Below are 15532 nucleotides of genomic sequence, written 5' to 3'. Positions count from 1 at the left end.
AGTTCTGGTCACGTGATTTACATTATTTACGCATCAAGGACAAAATGTCCACAAGCATTTATATTTCAAGAAATGTATTTCTAATGTACGGGGTGTTCCTATAAACATAGGAAATGAGAGTCGACTTGAAAGTCGTCTTTGTTTTCTGATATTTACTGCACGGCAAAGAAAGACCAAACCGAGGCTGTGCGTCTTATGAACTTTTTATAAAGTGGTTTACCTTTCTCGTGTATTAAAATTGACAAAGATAATGGATATTTAAACAATTCTTTAATGTTTTTAATAAATTGGAATTCTACAATATCTCCATCAGTTTTGAAGATGCAAAATGATAGACCACATTTTTAAAATCTGAAGATCAGGCGTTTTCCATTTAAGATGGACTACTGCAATAATTGTGTTCCTGAAAAAATGCGGCATGGATCGAAAACGATATAAAATTCGTCACTTAAAAAATAAAATTCGTCACGATGTATGTCAAATATGAAATGGGTCTGTGTACACTACACAATGTTTAATGTTTATTGGACTAGTCAAAATTGGGACTTGATTAAAACGATAGTCGTCTTCCTATGCCATTTTTATGGGTTCCACTGTAAAATTAAATATATTTGATTACTCTATAGTTGAATCAATTGAAGGACTAAATTCGTCATTAGAAGTGATTGCATTGTTTGTTTGCAGGCTATAATATAGACCAACTGCAAATACAGGGTTACCCTCAAAGGATGAGACTTTTCACTTTACAGGGTTACCCTCAAAGTATGAGACTTTACAAGGTTGAGACTTTACAGGGTTACCCTCAAAGGATGAGACTTTACAGGGTTACCCTCAAAGGATGAGACTTTACAGGGTTACCCTCAAAGTATAAGACTTTACAGGGTTACCCTCAAAGTATGAAACTTTACAGGGTTACCCTCAAAGCATGAGACTTTACAGGGTTACCCTCAAAGTATGAGACTTTACAGGGTTAACCTCAAAGGTTGAGACTTTACAGCGTTAACCTCAAAGGATGAGACTTTACAAAGTTATCCCCAAGAGATGAGACTTAAATAACGCCTTAAAGGGTTAAGACTCTTTAAATATATAAGAATTTAAAGGATCGGTACATATCAATAAGTTAAAGGTACATATCAATAAGTTAACAAAGTAAGAATCTAGTTTGCTGTAGTCAGATAGCAATAAATGTCAGATAAAACACTAAATGAACAATGTATTTGTGAATAACCCTGTAACTAGTTTAAAACATCAGAGTATTTGATTTTTAATGTTAAACGATGGATATTTATCACTGTCTATGCCCAGGGTTGAATTCAGGATTCTACTGCATTGAATTGTTCACTGTTTATTCAATAGTTACAAAACCATGGTGCAGTGTCACAATTTAATGAATTTGAGCCGCGGCTTAAATCTGCCAAAAACCGGTTTCAATTGAGCGCCGGCTTAAATCTTGCAAAATGCAATACAATTTTAAGTGGAATTAACCTTTTTGAGCCTCGGCTTAAATTTAAGCCGCGGCTCAAATTCTTTAAATTCGGCCTCAGTTTGTTGTTCCATCTATTTGTATTTACAACTCCTTTAAAATTATACAGGGTTACCCACAAAGGAATAGAATGCAACTTTAAAGATGTCTCCATGGATTTTTTTCAGTCTTTTTTGCATATTTATTGTAAACTTGCTATTTTCTCTATGTCAAACCATTTAGTATACCACATTACCACCAAAGGATGAGACTTCAGAGACGATTGTACAAATGTTTTAGTCTGTTTTCTTGCATTCAGGGTTCCTTGTAGGCCTAAACTGGCTTATTTCAGTGCTTAATCATTTAATAAACCCTCAAATTACTCAATTGAGTGCAATTGGGTCGTCTTTACAGTCTCATCCTCTATGGGTAAACCTATCAGAAACTATATTCAAGGGAAAAACCAAAATTTAACCTTGTAATGTCAAGAGTTTAATGTATGTAATTATAGCTTCATTCTTTGTATGTAACCTGGGTAATTTCAGGGTAAACTAAAAAGCCTAAGCGCTATTCATTGGTAATAGTCTTACTTTTCAAAGACATCTGTGGCCGGAGAAAAAGCCGATTTTTCGTTCAGAATTTGAGCGCAAAGGGACGGTCCCTCTCTATAGACACTAATTGATGTTTTTTTTCAGTAACAACAGCCCAATGAAATTTAAATTTATCATATTTTAATGTCATTATGTGTTCGTTGTTATATACTAAGATATGAAAACTTTTGACATTTGAGTTAGCAAGAAATTTTCGTTTTTCGAGAGGGACCGTCCCTTTGCGCTCAAATTCTGAACGAAAAACCGGCTTTTTCTCCGGCCACAGATGTCTTTGAAAAGTAAGACTATTACCAATGAATAGCGCTTAGGCTGTTTAGTTTACCCTGAAATTACCCAAATAAGTGAACGGTCCCTTTAAATCGTATAAAAATTACTTTTATACGTAGATTTAAACTAATCAATAATATTTTACTTAGCTAATCCTCGTAAAGCTCTTCTTATCCAGATATTCATATTTATTTAAGTGGTGTTGGAAGTAGAAAAGATTGTCCAATTTTAAGTCTTAGGAGGGTTCCATTTGATATTTTATTTAATGGTTCAAACTTTAAAAGTTTAAAACATGATCTTTAAATCAACAAAAAAAGTTTCTTCATTCAAATTGCCAAAGCGGAACCAAGTTTATGATAGGATTAACTATTAATAGGACTGCTGACTTAACTCCAAGTGAACCTCAATCTAGAGCGTTCACTGCTAACAAAAATATGCAAATTCGAGTAGTATCTTGCTAATTAATCCTTTTTAAATTTAAGCTATATATAAACAAGCGTGTTGCATTTTTAAAATGTATAAACCTAGGGATAGAAATAAGTATACGTGAGCTGGAGAGGTAAAACCAACCCTTGATGAAGCTGTCTAAATATTTTATGACTTACTTTCATGAGTTGTTCATACCTGAGTGCGTTGCCTATATATCCGATTTATTGCGATAAATATGAAAAACTGCTGCAGCAGGAGAGATTAGATTATAAGCCTCCATACAATCCTAATTGAATACATAAAAATGTAATATTTTTAAAGAAAGTTGGAGATGGCATACATAAAAGTAAAACTATATCAATTGTTTATGCTTCAATTAAGAGTTAATCCTTCTTGTTTCAAAAGACAGGGGTGCAAGGGGTGGGGACTGGGGATGCATCCCACCTACAAATTGACATAATGGAAGTTTACAGGGCAAGAATATAAAAAGATTTTCATTTTATGTTTCTTAGAAAACTTAGAGCTCCAAATAATTACATAATCATAAAGATTTCGAGTTTGATTTTCATGACAAACTTTTCAAGAAAACTGAATTAAATTAGACGGAAATATCATGATTCATGTAAATCAGGTTGAATAACTAGTTTTTTCGATTTTTCTCCGGGATTTAAAACTTTTGATTCATCTTTTTTCTTTAATAAATTTAAAAAATTATCTGAATGTTTTTGTAAATTACAGAATTATAAAATGTTTTGACTCAGTAACAAGTCTGACTCAGATCCCTGGTCACGGTCCGATGAGAAAGTTCTGAAATCCCAGGTTGAGTTGGGTACCTGGAGTAGGGTTCAGGAATCAGGATATTATATACTGCGCTGGACTGAACAGTAAAGGCTAGAAACTCAACCTGAGAATACCTCTCTCTCTCTCTCGCGCTCTCTCTCTCCCTGTATATCTCTATCTATCTATATATCTTTAGTGCTTGGTTCTGGAAACTACCAGTATCAGAGAAGACTTCAACAAACGCAGATCAAAGATGAGATTTATAATTATCTCTTCTTTCTTCCTTCTCACTGCAGCTAGACCCCAAGAGTTTTCAGTCGGGGATAATGACGACGTTGAGCTGATCGATCCTGTAGTTGTCAACAATGGAGAAGATGAGAGCGAAGATGTTCGTCCCGTTGTTATTCTCGTCCACGGAGGACGACCTAATCTTGGATCCGGGTTCTCTTTCAGTCCCTTCTCCGGGTTCCCCTTCTTCAGAAACCAACCTAGATATCCATCTGTCTTTCAGAACAACTTCGACATTGACAATTTCGGAGATAGCTTCGCAGACACTTTTGGAGACAGCTATGGGGACGAGAGCTATGAGAGCAGCTTTGGTAACAGCTTTGACGAATCAATAAACACTGGTCTAAAGGACATTCTTGGATCCGTCCTAACAGACCGGACTTCTGAAGAAGCTCCTGTCGAGGACGGAGAAGTCTATTCTCCACCCTGTGGACTGATCTGCAGGATGTTTGGAGTTCTAAAGAACGTTGCTAAACCAGTGATTAAGTCTATCCTGAGCAGTAATGGAACCCATCCTCTGTGGGACGGAGATTATGATATCAACAACTCTACTTATGAGGAAAAGGTGAGAAATAAACTTAATAAAACTCGTAAAACTGAGAAATATGAAGACGACCTTTAAACAATAAACAGGGTTACAAACAAAGGATGAGGCTTCAGATACAAAATTGTACTGCCTGTTTCCTCACATTTATAATCCCCTGCATCACTTCTTTCTGAAACTGAAAAAGGCCTGGATACACTGCACATTGTGTAATGTTCATTAGACTACTTAAAATTATAACTTGAGTCTTACTATTCCACAGTAAATAAATTCAGGGCCCCCCCTGAATTGTAAAATGTTGGTTTAATGATCTTTGAGCAATCAGCCGGAAATATTTAGCAACAAGGAAACCAGAACTGGAACAAAAATAATTTAATTTTCATTTTACTGGGATTCTTCTCAAACTTTTATAGAAGACATACGACGAAGCAAATTCAAAATGTTGTTATTTTTTTAATGTCGAATCAGTGTTTCTTCTTTGCAAAAACATACACCATGAAATTGATCATAAATCATTGTAATCCCTATTTTAAAAATTATGAATTTTCACCTTGTAATTATTATTTTTACATTATCATTATTATTATTATTATTATTATTATTATTATAATTATTATTATTATTATTATTATTATTATTATTATTATTATTATTATTATTATTATTATTATTATTTTTATTATTATTATTATTATTATTATTATTATCATTATAATTGTGTTTACTGTCATTTTATTCTGATCATTATTAATAAAATATATTCTTATCAAAACAAACAAAAAATGGATTGTTTAGAAAATTTAACATTGCCGTTTTTTACAGATTCTGCCGGACGGAAGCAGGGTGAGGATTAATAAGACAGTTCTCTCTGACTCCGATGGATTCGGAGGACATTTCTTCTTCCACTCCTCCGTTGTACATAACATTGATGACGAGAGCTCAGAGAAGACTAAACAGGTTGCTGAGGCGGAGGCAGAAGAGATCGAGGCGGAAGAAGAGATCGAGGCGGAAGTAGAAAAGCAGGAACAAGAGGCGGAAGTAGATTCTGAAACGAACAATGAAGAAGTTGATGATGAAACTGAAATCATCCCCAACGAAGTTGATACTAAGCTACTTGAAGTTGATCCTGCTTTTAACGAGATCGATGATTTAGCTGGAGATACATCTAATGTTTTCAACGTTGATTCAGGACTCATGGAGTAGAGCACCCCCAGAGTACCGAGTGAAACAATTTACCGATGAAAAAAAAATGATTCAAACAATTTTCATCTCATTTTATCAATTTGTGTAAGCAATTTATTTGCAAATTCGATCTAGTTTTAAAGTTGGTCTTTCATATTAATATTTGAAACTTTGAACTAATTTTAATTTCTTGTTAATCAATTGATTTTATTCAATAATTGATTTTTAAAAATAATTCTGTGATAATTACCAGACGAAAAATTTGTACAAATTCTTCATAAAAATAAATTCTTTTTGGTTTTGTAAGGTTACAGTGCGTAGATTCAAGTTCAGGAAGGATGAGAAGGAAAATTGATAAGAAGGAGAAAGGATGATTAGAAGAAAGGATAAGTAGAAGAAAGGATGAGTAGAAGAAAGGATTAGTAAAAGAAAGGATGAATAAGAGAAAGGAGTAGTATGTAGAAGAAAGGATGAGTAGGGGAAAGTAGAAGTTTGTAGAAGAAAGGATGAGTCGAAGAAAGCATTAGTAGAAGAAAGAATGAGTAGGAGAAAGCAGTAGTATGTAGGAGAAAGGATGAGTAGGGGAAAGTATGAATAGGAGAAAGGATTAGCAGCAGAAATGATGAGTAGAAGAAAGGATGAGTATTAGAAAGTATAAATTGAAGAAAGGATGAGTATTAGAAAGTATAAATAGAAGAAAGGATGAGTAGGAGAAAGGGTGAGCAGAAGAAAGAGGAGTAGGAAAAAGGATGTGTAAGGGAAAGGATGAGTAGGAGAAAAGATGAATATGAAAAGAATATGTAGGATAAAGTGTGAGTTGAAGAAAGGATTAATATAGGAGAAAGAACGGGTAGGAGTGAGAATGCCTTAGAAAAAGAATGAGTGGGAGAAAGGACAAATAGGAGAGAGTATGAGAAGGAGAAATGATGAGTTGAAGAAAGGGTTAGTAGAAGAAAGAATGATTTGAAGATAGGACGAGTAAGAGAAAAGGATTAATAGGTAAACGAAGAATAGGAGAAATGATGAAAATGAAAAAGGATGATTAGGAGAAATAACAAATATAAGAAAGGATGATTAGGAGAAATAACAAATATAAGAAAGGATGAGTAGGAGAAATAAGAAATAAAAGAAAGGATGAGTAGGAGAAATAAGAAATAAAAGAAAAGATGAGTAGGAGAAAAAAGAAATAAAAGAAAGGATGATAAGGAGAAATAAGAAATAAAAGAAAGGATGAGTAGGAGAAATAAGAAATAAAAGAAAGGATGAGTAGGAGAAATAAGAAATAAAAGAAAGGATGAGTAGAAGAAATAAGAAATATAAGACAGGATGAGTAGGAAAAATAAGAAATAAAAGAAAAGATGAGTAGGAAAAATAAGAAATATAAGAAAGGATGAGTAGGAAAAATAAGAAATATAAGAAAGGATGAGTAGGAAAAATAAGAAATATAAGACAGGATGAGTAGGAAAAATAAGAAATANAAAAATAAAAGGGGCAGGTATAGACTGAACACTAAGTTACTTTGGAGCTGATCGAAACCCTTGAGAATTTTATCTTATGTTCCTGTCTCGAGAAATTGTTAAAAAAATATAAGAAAGGATGAGTAGGAAAAATAATAAATATAAGAAAGGATGAGTAGGAAAAATAAGAAATATAAGAAAGGATGAGTAGGAAATATAAGAAAGGATGAGTAGGGGGAAAAAAAGTAGAAAATAAGGGTAGAAAGGATGAGTAGGAAAAAGAATGATGAAGAGACAGAAAAAGTAAGACAAGTATATAGTGAAGAGTGAGAAGAATAAGATGGATTGCCCTACATTCTCACATTTGGTTTATGGGGAACTTAAAAATGGTATATATACATATATATAAATAGATATCATATATATACTATATATAATATAGTAAGTATAGTATATTAGAGGCTGTGGGCTGGAGGGAGGCTGAAGATTGGTTTTACTACAGTGCAGTGGGCCTTTCACTCTTCAGCTGGGAACAGGAAGGAGGATAGGGATCCTCCGTTTATACTTCACAGTGTACAGCTTACATTACTTATTTATAGTATAATTAGATATATTTTATTAGTTTATGAATTTTTTAATCCTATTTCGTTTAAACAAGTTCTACCTTTTTTCATTTCTTCCCAATACCTCATTCATTTCACCTTTAATCCTTCATCCCTCCTTCATCCTTCATTCCTCCTTCATCCCTCCTCCCTCTCTCCTTCATCCCTCCTTTATCCCTCCTTCATCCCTCCTTCATCCCTCCTTCATCTCTTCTTAATCCCTCCTTCATCCTTCCTTCATCCCTCCTTCATCCCTCCTTCATCCCTCCTTCATCCCTCCTTCATCCCTCCTTCACCTCTTATTCATCCCTTCTTCATCCCTACTTCATCCCTCCTTCATCCTTCCTTCATCTCTCCTTCATCTCTTTTCATCCTTCCTTTATCCCTCCTTCATCCCTCCTTCATCCTTCCTTCATCCCTCCTTTATCCTTACTACATATCTTTTCATCACTCCTTTATCTCTTCTTAGCTCTCCTCCTTTATCCCTCCTTAATTCCTCCTTCATTCCTCCTTTATATCTCTTTCATCCGTTTTTCATCCCTCCTTTATCCCTCCTTCTTTCAACCCTCCTTCATCCCTTCTTTTATCTTTACTTCATCCCTCTTTCATCCCTTCTTCATCCTTTCTTAATTTTCCTATGACCTAATTATCATTCATATTTTTGCAATTTTATGAGTACTTAAAAAAAATGGTACTGTTAACCTTTAAAGAAGAAAGCACAAAGAAAATGACAGACAGAAGAGGGTAGAGAGACTAGAGCACAAATGAAAATGAATGAATGAAAGTTGAAAACAAAATGGAAGCTGGAGCTTTAGTTCGTGTTCTCAAGGTAAATTTTGAAGAACAAAATATTTACATTTTTGTTTTTTAATGCGTTTGGAAACGACGTCAGATGAATTCTGAGAAAAACTTATGACTTTTTTACGATGGATTTTATGGGATTCAACCTGAAAACAATTTTAAAGGGACTGTAAAGGAAAAATAAAAGGGGCAGGTATAGACTGAACACTAAGTTACTTTGGAGCTGATCGAAACCCTTGAGAATTTTATCTTATGTTCCTGTCTCGAGAAATTGATAAAAAAACTGTGTCAAATTTATATAAAAATCGGTATATACAAAATTTTGTATAAAATTCGTAGGTTTAAACAGATCATATTCAGCGAATACGCAACCAATCTGAAAACAACGATATCGCAGAGGAACCTAAGTAACTTAGCTCTTATTATTAATTCAATTTAATAATTTTTCATTTTTGATATACGTCCGTATCACATTACTAGAGTTCTGGTCACGTGATACGGACTTTTTCATTATATTGTAGAAGCAATAATTTGAGTCTCTATGAAAGTTAATAATGCTCGAGAATTATGAGGAAAATCCGGGAACAAGAAAACCGGAATCCAAATCCATCTTGTCAATTAAAATTGAGAAATTAAAAATTTTATGAATAAAATAAGAGCAAACCTAAGTCCCTTTACAGTCCCTTTAAGTGTAACAAAACCCTGTCTTGTGTAAGGCTTCGGTTTTAAAACATTTTTTATACTTTTAGGTTAATCAATTATCATCGTGATGGCTTTATAAAAGCACATTTTAAAATGTTATACTTCACATGTTCTCTTTTGTTACATTTTTTAAAAATTTTGACTCCAACAGAAGTAATGGGTCTGAACAGAATACAAACCTAACGTTCATTGACGAACGTTTAATTTTAAAAGAACGTTTAGTTTTTCAGTTTTAATATTTTGAAGAATGTTTTATGAACGAACGTTTCAAACCTCTTTGAAAGCAAAACATTTAAATATAATTAAAAAGGAGTTTGAGACCGTAACATTTTCCAATTTATTGATCTAAAATTTGACTCTAGACGAAGTGGCCATCATAGAGTGCCATGTCTGATTTACTACGGTACCTAATCTTTGTTTGATCGTGAATGTACGAGATTTCAATGAACTCTCTTTAGAAAATTTAAATTTCTAATTGTAAGTTCTCTAATATAATACTTGTGACATGCTAATTTCTTTCTACAAAAACTAAGGAAATTGTAGGAATTAAACACCCGTCAAAATCTTTCACACTATTGATCAGATAGATGTTTAAATGTCTAAATGGAGGGTCACTCGAAATTATAACTACAGCTCCATCGATTTTGTTGTTCATTAGGGTTTAAAATTTTTTTTTTAGGATTTTTTAACAACAAATGATGGAGAGCTGTGTGTCACTAAAGGGGAATATCTCCAGGTTAAAATAAATATAAATTCGACATTTTCTGTTATTTTTTATCAATTAGTACCGGTTCACTTTACATTTTAAAAATACACAGCAAAAATATACAGTAGTAGGTGAATATATCATACAATGAAGACGATTGTTTTATTCAATTGTTGATTGTTGACAAGCCTTTTTGGAATTACAAGTTTACAAGTAATCAAAGAGAAGCTTTTTTAATTGAAAGCTTCTCTTGACTTTTATGCTTATATGTTTCCATGCTGTTGATATAAATCAAATTTGAAATAGAAAGTCGTCTTCATTGTATTGATAGAATCGCCTACCACTGTATGAAAAATGAAAAAAGTAGCAGCAAAAATTAATTTACATATATGATTTAATTTTTACAAAATCATTTTGAAACAAACAATACAATCACAATATAAAAATGTATAAATGTGAATTTAGAGCTGACACTAAGATTGTATTTGATTTTGAATTATTAATGTATCTAAAATATGTTTTAAAAAGGGCTCACAAAGTTCTCATACAGACTACATTTTATCAATTCCAAAACTAAAAGTTTCCTTTAAAGGGACTGTAAAGGAAAAATGAAATTTTAACACAGTTTTATATCAACTTCTCGAGATAGGAACATCAGATTTAACTTTCATGGGTCGCGATCGAGAGCTAGTGATTAGCTTTCAGCCTATACCCCCTTTCATTTTTCCTTTACAGTTCCTTTAATAACTGTTTTCACTTTAATTTTGTTTACGAAAAATGTTAAAAGTGCAATCATAAAAAAAATTTAGGTTACACATGTCCTGGATAAGTTTTGGGTGGAGTGCAATATAGATCTCAGGTACAAAGGCACACTTATTTATTATTGTGCGCATAGTTTTCCCATGTACAAATTTACATTTTAAAAGATATTATGAAATTATGACATGTCGCAAAGAATTTTGTAATTTGTAACTAAAATATTTTTAAAAAGTGCCCTGAGCTGGGAAATTTTAAGATAAGCTGCGGAACTTAGTGGACAAGGTTAATAATGGAGGGCTGTATATGGGACAAATATAGACAAGGTTAAAAATGGAGGGTTGTATATGAGACAAATATAGACAAGTTTAAAAATGGAGGGTTGTATATGGGACAAATATAGACAAGGTTAATAATGGACAAGGTTAATAATGGAGGGTTGTATATGAGACAAAAATATAGACAAGTTTAAAAATGGAGGGTTGTATATGAGACAAATATAGACAAGTTTAANAAAAATAATATTGAAAGGACGAGGATTTCGATGTGGTTCGGACGAGAAAATGATGAGAATGTGGTTCGGACTAGAGATTGATGTGGTTGGCCTTCCTCCCCTCCCTGAGCTGCAGGGAAATTTTAAGATAAACTGCGGAACTTAGTGGACAAGGTTAATAATGGAGGGTTGTATATGGGACAAATATAGCCAAGTTTAAAAATGGAAGGTTGTATATATGGGACAAATATTGCCAAGTTTAAAAATGAAGGGTTGTATATAAGGGACAAATATAGCCAAATGTTTTAATCCAAGATTAAATTTTAGATTCAATTAAAAAAATTCCCAGCTCTGAACATTTTCATGGAATTTATCATTTGCAATGATTACAAATCACCAAAGCTTTGCGAGACATTTTTAAGTTCTATAGCTTGGGAACCCAGTTTTGTCATGGAAACTAAACTTCAACCCACTTAATTTTCTACTTTACTAAGCTTCCCAATCAAAGTTTGAGGCAAATTGGTCAATATGATCGTACCTACATAAAAATAGAACGACAAACAGACAGAGATTGCTACTTTATATTTATAGATTTGAAGGAGCAAAGAAATTAATTTCACATATATTTGGTTCTCACCATGTATTCCTCGATGGAAATTAAATTCCTCTACAATGCATTTTTTTCTAACAATAATTTTGTCATTTAAAATTTTAAGATCGGGATATGTGCCGGCTGCTAATATTGCTCCTGTAAATTTGCCCAGGTAAGAATATCTAATTCTTCTCAGTTTTTTTGTTAAAAAAAACTTTTTTATAAACAATTTGCAACTCAGCAAGCTTTCTTTATCTCCCTCTGGGGTCTGAAAATGAAGACCACAGCAGTTATGAGGTCGCAATGTACTATCAGTAATGCAGCATGAAATTAACCCCTTCACGGGGAGCCGTAGTATATTTAAATTTCCGAACTGGGTCAACCTTTCCGGTCCCAGTTTGTACTGTATCGCCCGGACATTGGATAAATAAAGCTGACACTCAAGGTTGACGCGGTCAGACATTAGATTGAATTTACTTTTACTGAAGGGTCACGTGCCTTCCATATTAAGATTTGGGTGCATTCCTGAACTATTTACAGAGGTAGGCTATAATATCAATACAATGAAGACGACTTTCTATTTCAATTATGATTTATCAAGTTGTTAAACAGCATGGATACACTTAAACAGAAACTATCATTAAGAAAGCTTCTCTTTGATTACTTGTAAACTTGTAATTCGAAAAGAAGCGTGTTAACAATTAAAACATAAATAAAAAGTCGTCTTCATTGTATTGATATAATCGCTTATCACTGTATTATGTTTTTAGTCATATTTATGTTTTAAACCGCGTTCCTCTGAAAAAAATATGAAGATCTTCTCGTTTTCTTGTCTAAAATAAAAGTGATTAGCGGATTTATGTACTTTTACTGAAGGGTCAGGGGTGCGTGCCTTCCATATTAAGATTGGGGTGCATTCCTGAACTATTTACAGGGGTAGGCTATAATATCAAATCAATGAAGACGACTTTCTATTTCAATTTTGATTTAAATCAAGTTGTTAAACAGCATCGATTTACTTGATACATTTAAACATAGAAGTCAAGAGAAGCTGTCAATTAAAAAAGCTTCTCTTTGATTACTTGTAAACTTGTAATTCGAAAAAAAAGCATGTTAACAATCAAAACTTAAATAAAAAAGTCGTCTTCAGTGTATTGATATAATCCCTTACCACTGAATTATATTTATAGTCATATTTATGTTTTAAACCGCGTTCGTCTGAAAAAAATATGAAGATCTTCTCGTTTTCTTGTCTAAAGTAAGAGTGATTAGCGGATTTATGTGACAAAGAAAAGGAATGAACAATGCAGAATTCAACACGATTTTAGACAGAAAATTGAGGACATCATACTAAATCTAGGATTGTTAATAGTTTTGGTTCCGACATTTCAAAACTGTATTCCGTTAAAATTTTCTATTTTTTAAACTCTGAATAGTTTTACCTTAAGAGATGATATTATTTTTTTGTAAACATTTTCTCTCCCCGTCAAAATTTGGCATAGTGCAAGCAAAAATGTTTAGAATAAAAAAGTTTAGAATAAAAATGTTTAGAATAATAAAATGTTTAGAATAAAAATGTTTAGAATAAAAATGTTTAGAATAAAAATGTTTAGAATAAAAATGTTTAGAATAAAAAAGTTTAGAATAAAAATGTTTAGAATAAAAATGTTTAGAATATACATTTTTATTAATGGAAAAACTTCTCCAATTTATATGGAACCTTTTAAACCCGTAAAATCATTCATAAATAAATAAATTAAAAATTATAACTGTTTATACTGGAGAATGGAGAACGTATTTGTATCTCTAGATATCTGTATTATAACTGTTTAGACTGGAGACTGGAGAACGTATTTGTATCTCTAGATTATAACTGTTTATACTGGAGAATGGAGAACGTATTTGTATCTCTAGATATCTGTATTATAACTGTTTAGACTGGAGACTGGAGAACGTATTTGTATCTCTAGATATCTGTATTATAACTGTTAAGACTGGAGAATGGAGAAGGTATTTGTATCTCTAGATATCTGTATTATAACTGTTTAGACTGTAAAATGGAGAAGGTATTTGTATCTCTAGATATCTCTATTATAATTGTTTAGACTGGAGAATTGAGAAGGTATTTGTATCTCTAGATATCTGTATTATAACTGTTTAGACTGGAGAATGGAGAAAGTATTTGTATCTCTAGATATCTGTATTATAACTGTCTAGACTGGAGAATGGAGAAGGTATTTGTATATCTAGATATCTGTATTATAACTGTTTAGACTGGAGAATGGAGAAGGTATTTGTATCTCTAGATATCTTTGCAACATTCCATTATCAGAAAGTGAAGAATACGACATTTGATAAATTCTTTCGATGTATTCGTTATCAAGGGTTTCACTGTATAAGCACACATTCAACATATTTTATTTTAGTTCACAAGGGTTGCATATGCTCTCTTCGTAAAACCAATGAGAATTTTGCAAATTTCTTCTTCAAAACCTGGGCTAAAAATAAGCCCCTAAAATTTCTGAAGTGTACATGTCTATTATACCTTTCTGAGGCATACAAAAAGTATTATTGAGGTAAATTCAAATGTCCAGGCCTTGCGACACTTTAAAGTCGACCCACTCTTGAAATTGACCCAACTTTTCAAAGCAGTCTGGATCTATGTGTAACTAAGTCTCAGAAATAGTCTGCGGAAAGAGGAATACTCTCTCAAATGAGAACAAATGAGTTTGTAATCTGATTAAAATGTTTAATAAAACTTTAACTGTATAATTCAGAGGTCCATATAATTTCATACAAATTAATCCTATCCCAGTTGATTTATTGATTGCGGGGCAGAAATTCACCATGTTGTTGTTTTCCATCCGTAGATGTACTTTCAAGCTCAATCTCATCGGGATCAGAGATTGAAGTGGACCCCAGCTTTAATTTTTTCAATTTGTAAACTAAGAAATTTAAAGTTTAATTTCGGACATATATTAGAAATTCTCCAAAGTAAGGAATGTCTGTATTAATTGTTCGACGACTTATATTAAACCACCAGGGTGAATGAACTACCATACCTCGCGGCAGAGGCGTATTTTGGGGGGGGATGTGGGGGCTTAGCCTCTCCCCCCCTTGGACAAATTCCTAGCTACAGCGCCTGGCTCGCGGAATTAAAAGTTTAATGACCTCAGGTGACATTGTGCTGACCAGCGGGGAGGAAGATGAGAGCTCTACCTGGATAAAGGGAAGAACGGTCAACCTAGACGGCAAAACAGGTAAAAAAAATGAAGAAAAAAACAAGTTAAAGACCATAAACGAGTAAACGATTCACAACTGTACCTTAAAACCCTCTTTTATTGAATAATACATACATCAATAAAATAATGAAAACGTAAAAAGGAGTCTAGGAGGGGGGCCCAGGAAATCATATTTTTCATAGACCCTGTATTTGAGTTGATAAACGTTCTGATCATAATAATAGATTAAATCATTACAATAAATAAATAAAAAATGGTTTTTAGTTTTTTTTCTTTAGACAAACATTCTGTAAATTAAAACAGACTGGAAAAACTTTTGTCACGAAGAAATGTTTGATCTTCTTTGTATTTTTTGCATTTAATTGTTTTCATTTAAAAATATATATTGATGAATTATAAAAAAAAATTCTGGCTTGCTCATCAACTTTTTATGTAAAATAGAAGAAAATGTGATATCTTTAAACCTTTTTGAAATTTAGTTGCTTCTGGGACATTTCCCAGTCACGTTTGCTGGTTTCCAGACATCAAACTCTATAATCAGGTAAAATTTAACCCATGAAATTGTTTAAAGAATATATGGGTTTTTCCTTCATCATGTTTTTTCTTTGACAAATCATT

General features: G+C 32.7%; 2 protein-coding genes across 2 annotated transcripts; both read left to right on the top strand.

The window, feature by feature from the left end:
• Window positions 1-3629: 3629 nt before the first annotated feature.
• LOC111716240 (uncharacterized) lies at window positions 3630-5693 on the top strand. The gene is made up of 2 exons (XM_023491678.1): window positions 3630-4402; window positions 5204-5693. The coding sequence occupies exons 1-2, from the start codon at window positions 3803-3805 to the stop codon at window positions 5582-5584; spliced, it is 981 nt and encodes a 326-aa protein (XP_023347446.1). The 5' UTR covers window positions 3630-3802; the 3' UTR covers window positions 5585-5693.
• Window positions 5694-8018: 2325 nt separating this feature from the next.
• On the top strand, window positions 8019-13777 carry LOC111716237 (uncharacterized). The gene is made up of 5 exons (XM_023491674.1): window positions 8019-8451; window positions 9805-9861; window positions 10641-10690; window positions 11797-11844; window positions 13666-13777. Exons 1-5 carry the CDS (start codon window positions 8401-8403, stop codon window positions 13775-13777), a joined length of 318 nt encoding a protein of 105 aa, XP_023347442.1. The 5' UTR covers window positions 8019-8400.
• Window positions 13778-15532: the final 1755 nt, after the last annotated feature.

Source organism: Eurytemora carolleeae, unplaced genomic scaffold (genome assembly GCF_000591075.1).
Source record: "Eurytemora carolleeae unplaced genomic scaffold, Eaff_2.0 scaffold1999, whole genome shotgun sequence".
In the NCBI taxonomy this organism is placed as follows: Eukaryota; Metazoa; Arthropoda; class Copepoda; order Calanoida; family Temoridae; genus Eurytemora; species Eurytemora carolleeae.
Note: the sequence above shows the minus strand (reverse complement) of the source record. Positions and strands in the feature narration are given on the sequence as shown.

Excerpts from the sequence above, each read along its gene's own strand:
- LOC111716240 (XM_023491678.1), top strand. The coding sequence starts at position 3,803 with ATGAGATTTATAATTATCTCTTCTTTCTTCCTTCTCACTGCAGCTAGA. Across the intron at positions 4,403-5,203 it reads ACTCTACTTATGAGGAAAAG|ATTCTGCCGGACGGAAGCAG; the intron begins GTGAGAAATAAA and ends CGTTTTTTACAG.
- LOC111716237 (XM_023491674.1), top strand. The coding sequence starts at position 8,401 with ATGAAAGTTGAAAACAAAATGGAAGCTGGAGCTTTAGTTCGTGTTCTC. Across the intron at positions 8,452-9,804 it reads CTTTAGTTCGTGTTCTCAAG|GATTTTTTAACAACAAATGA; the intron begins GTAAATTTTGAA and ends TTTTTTTTTTAG. Across the intron at positions 10,691-11,796 it reads GAGTGCAATATAGATCTCAG|ATCGGGATATGTGCCGGCTG; the intron begins GTACAAAGGCAC and ends TAAAATTTTAAG.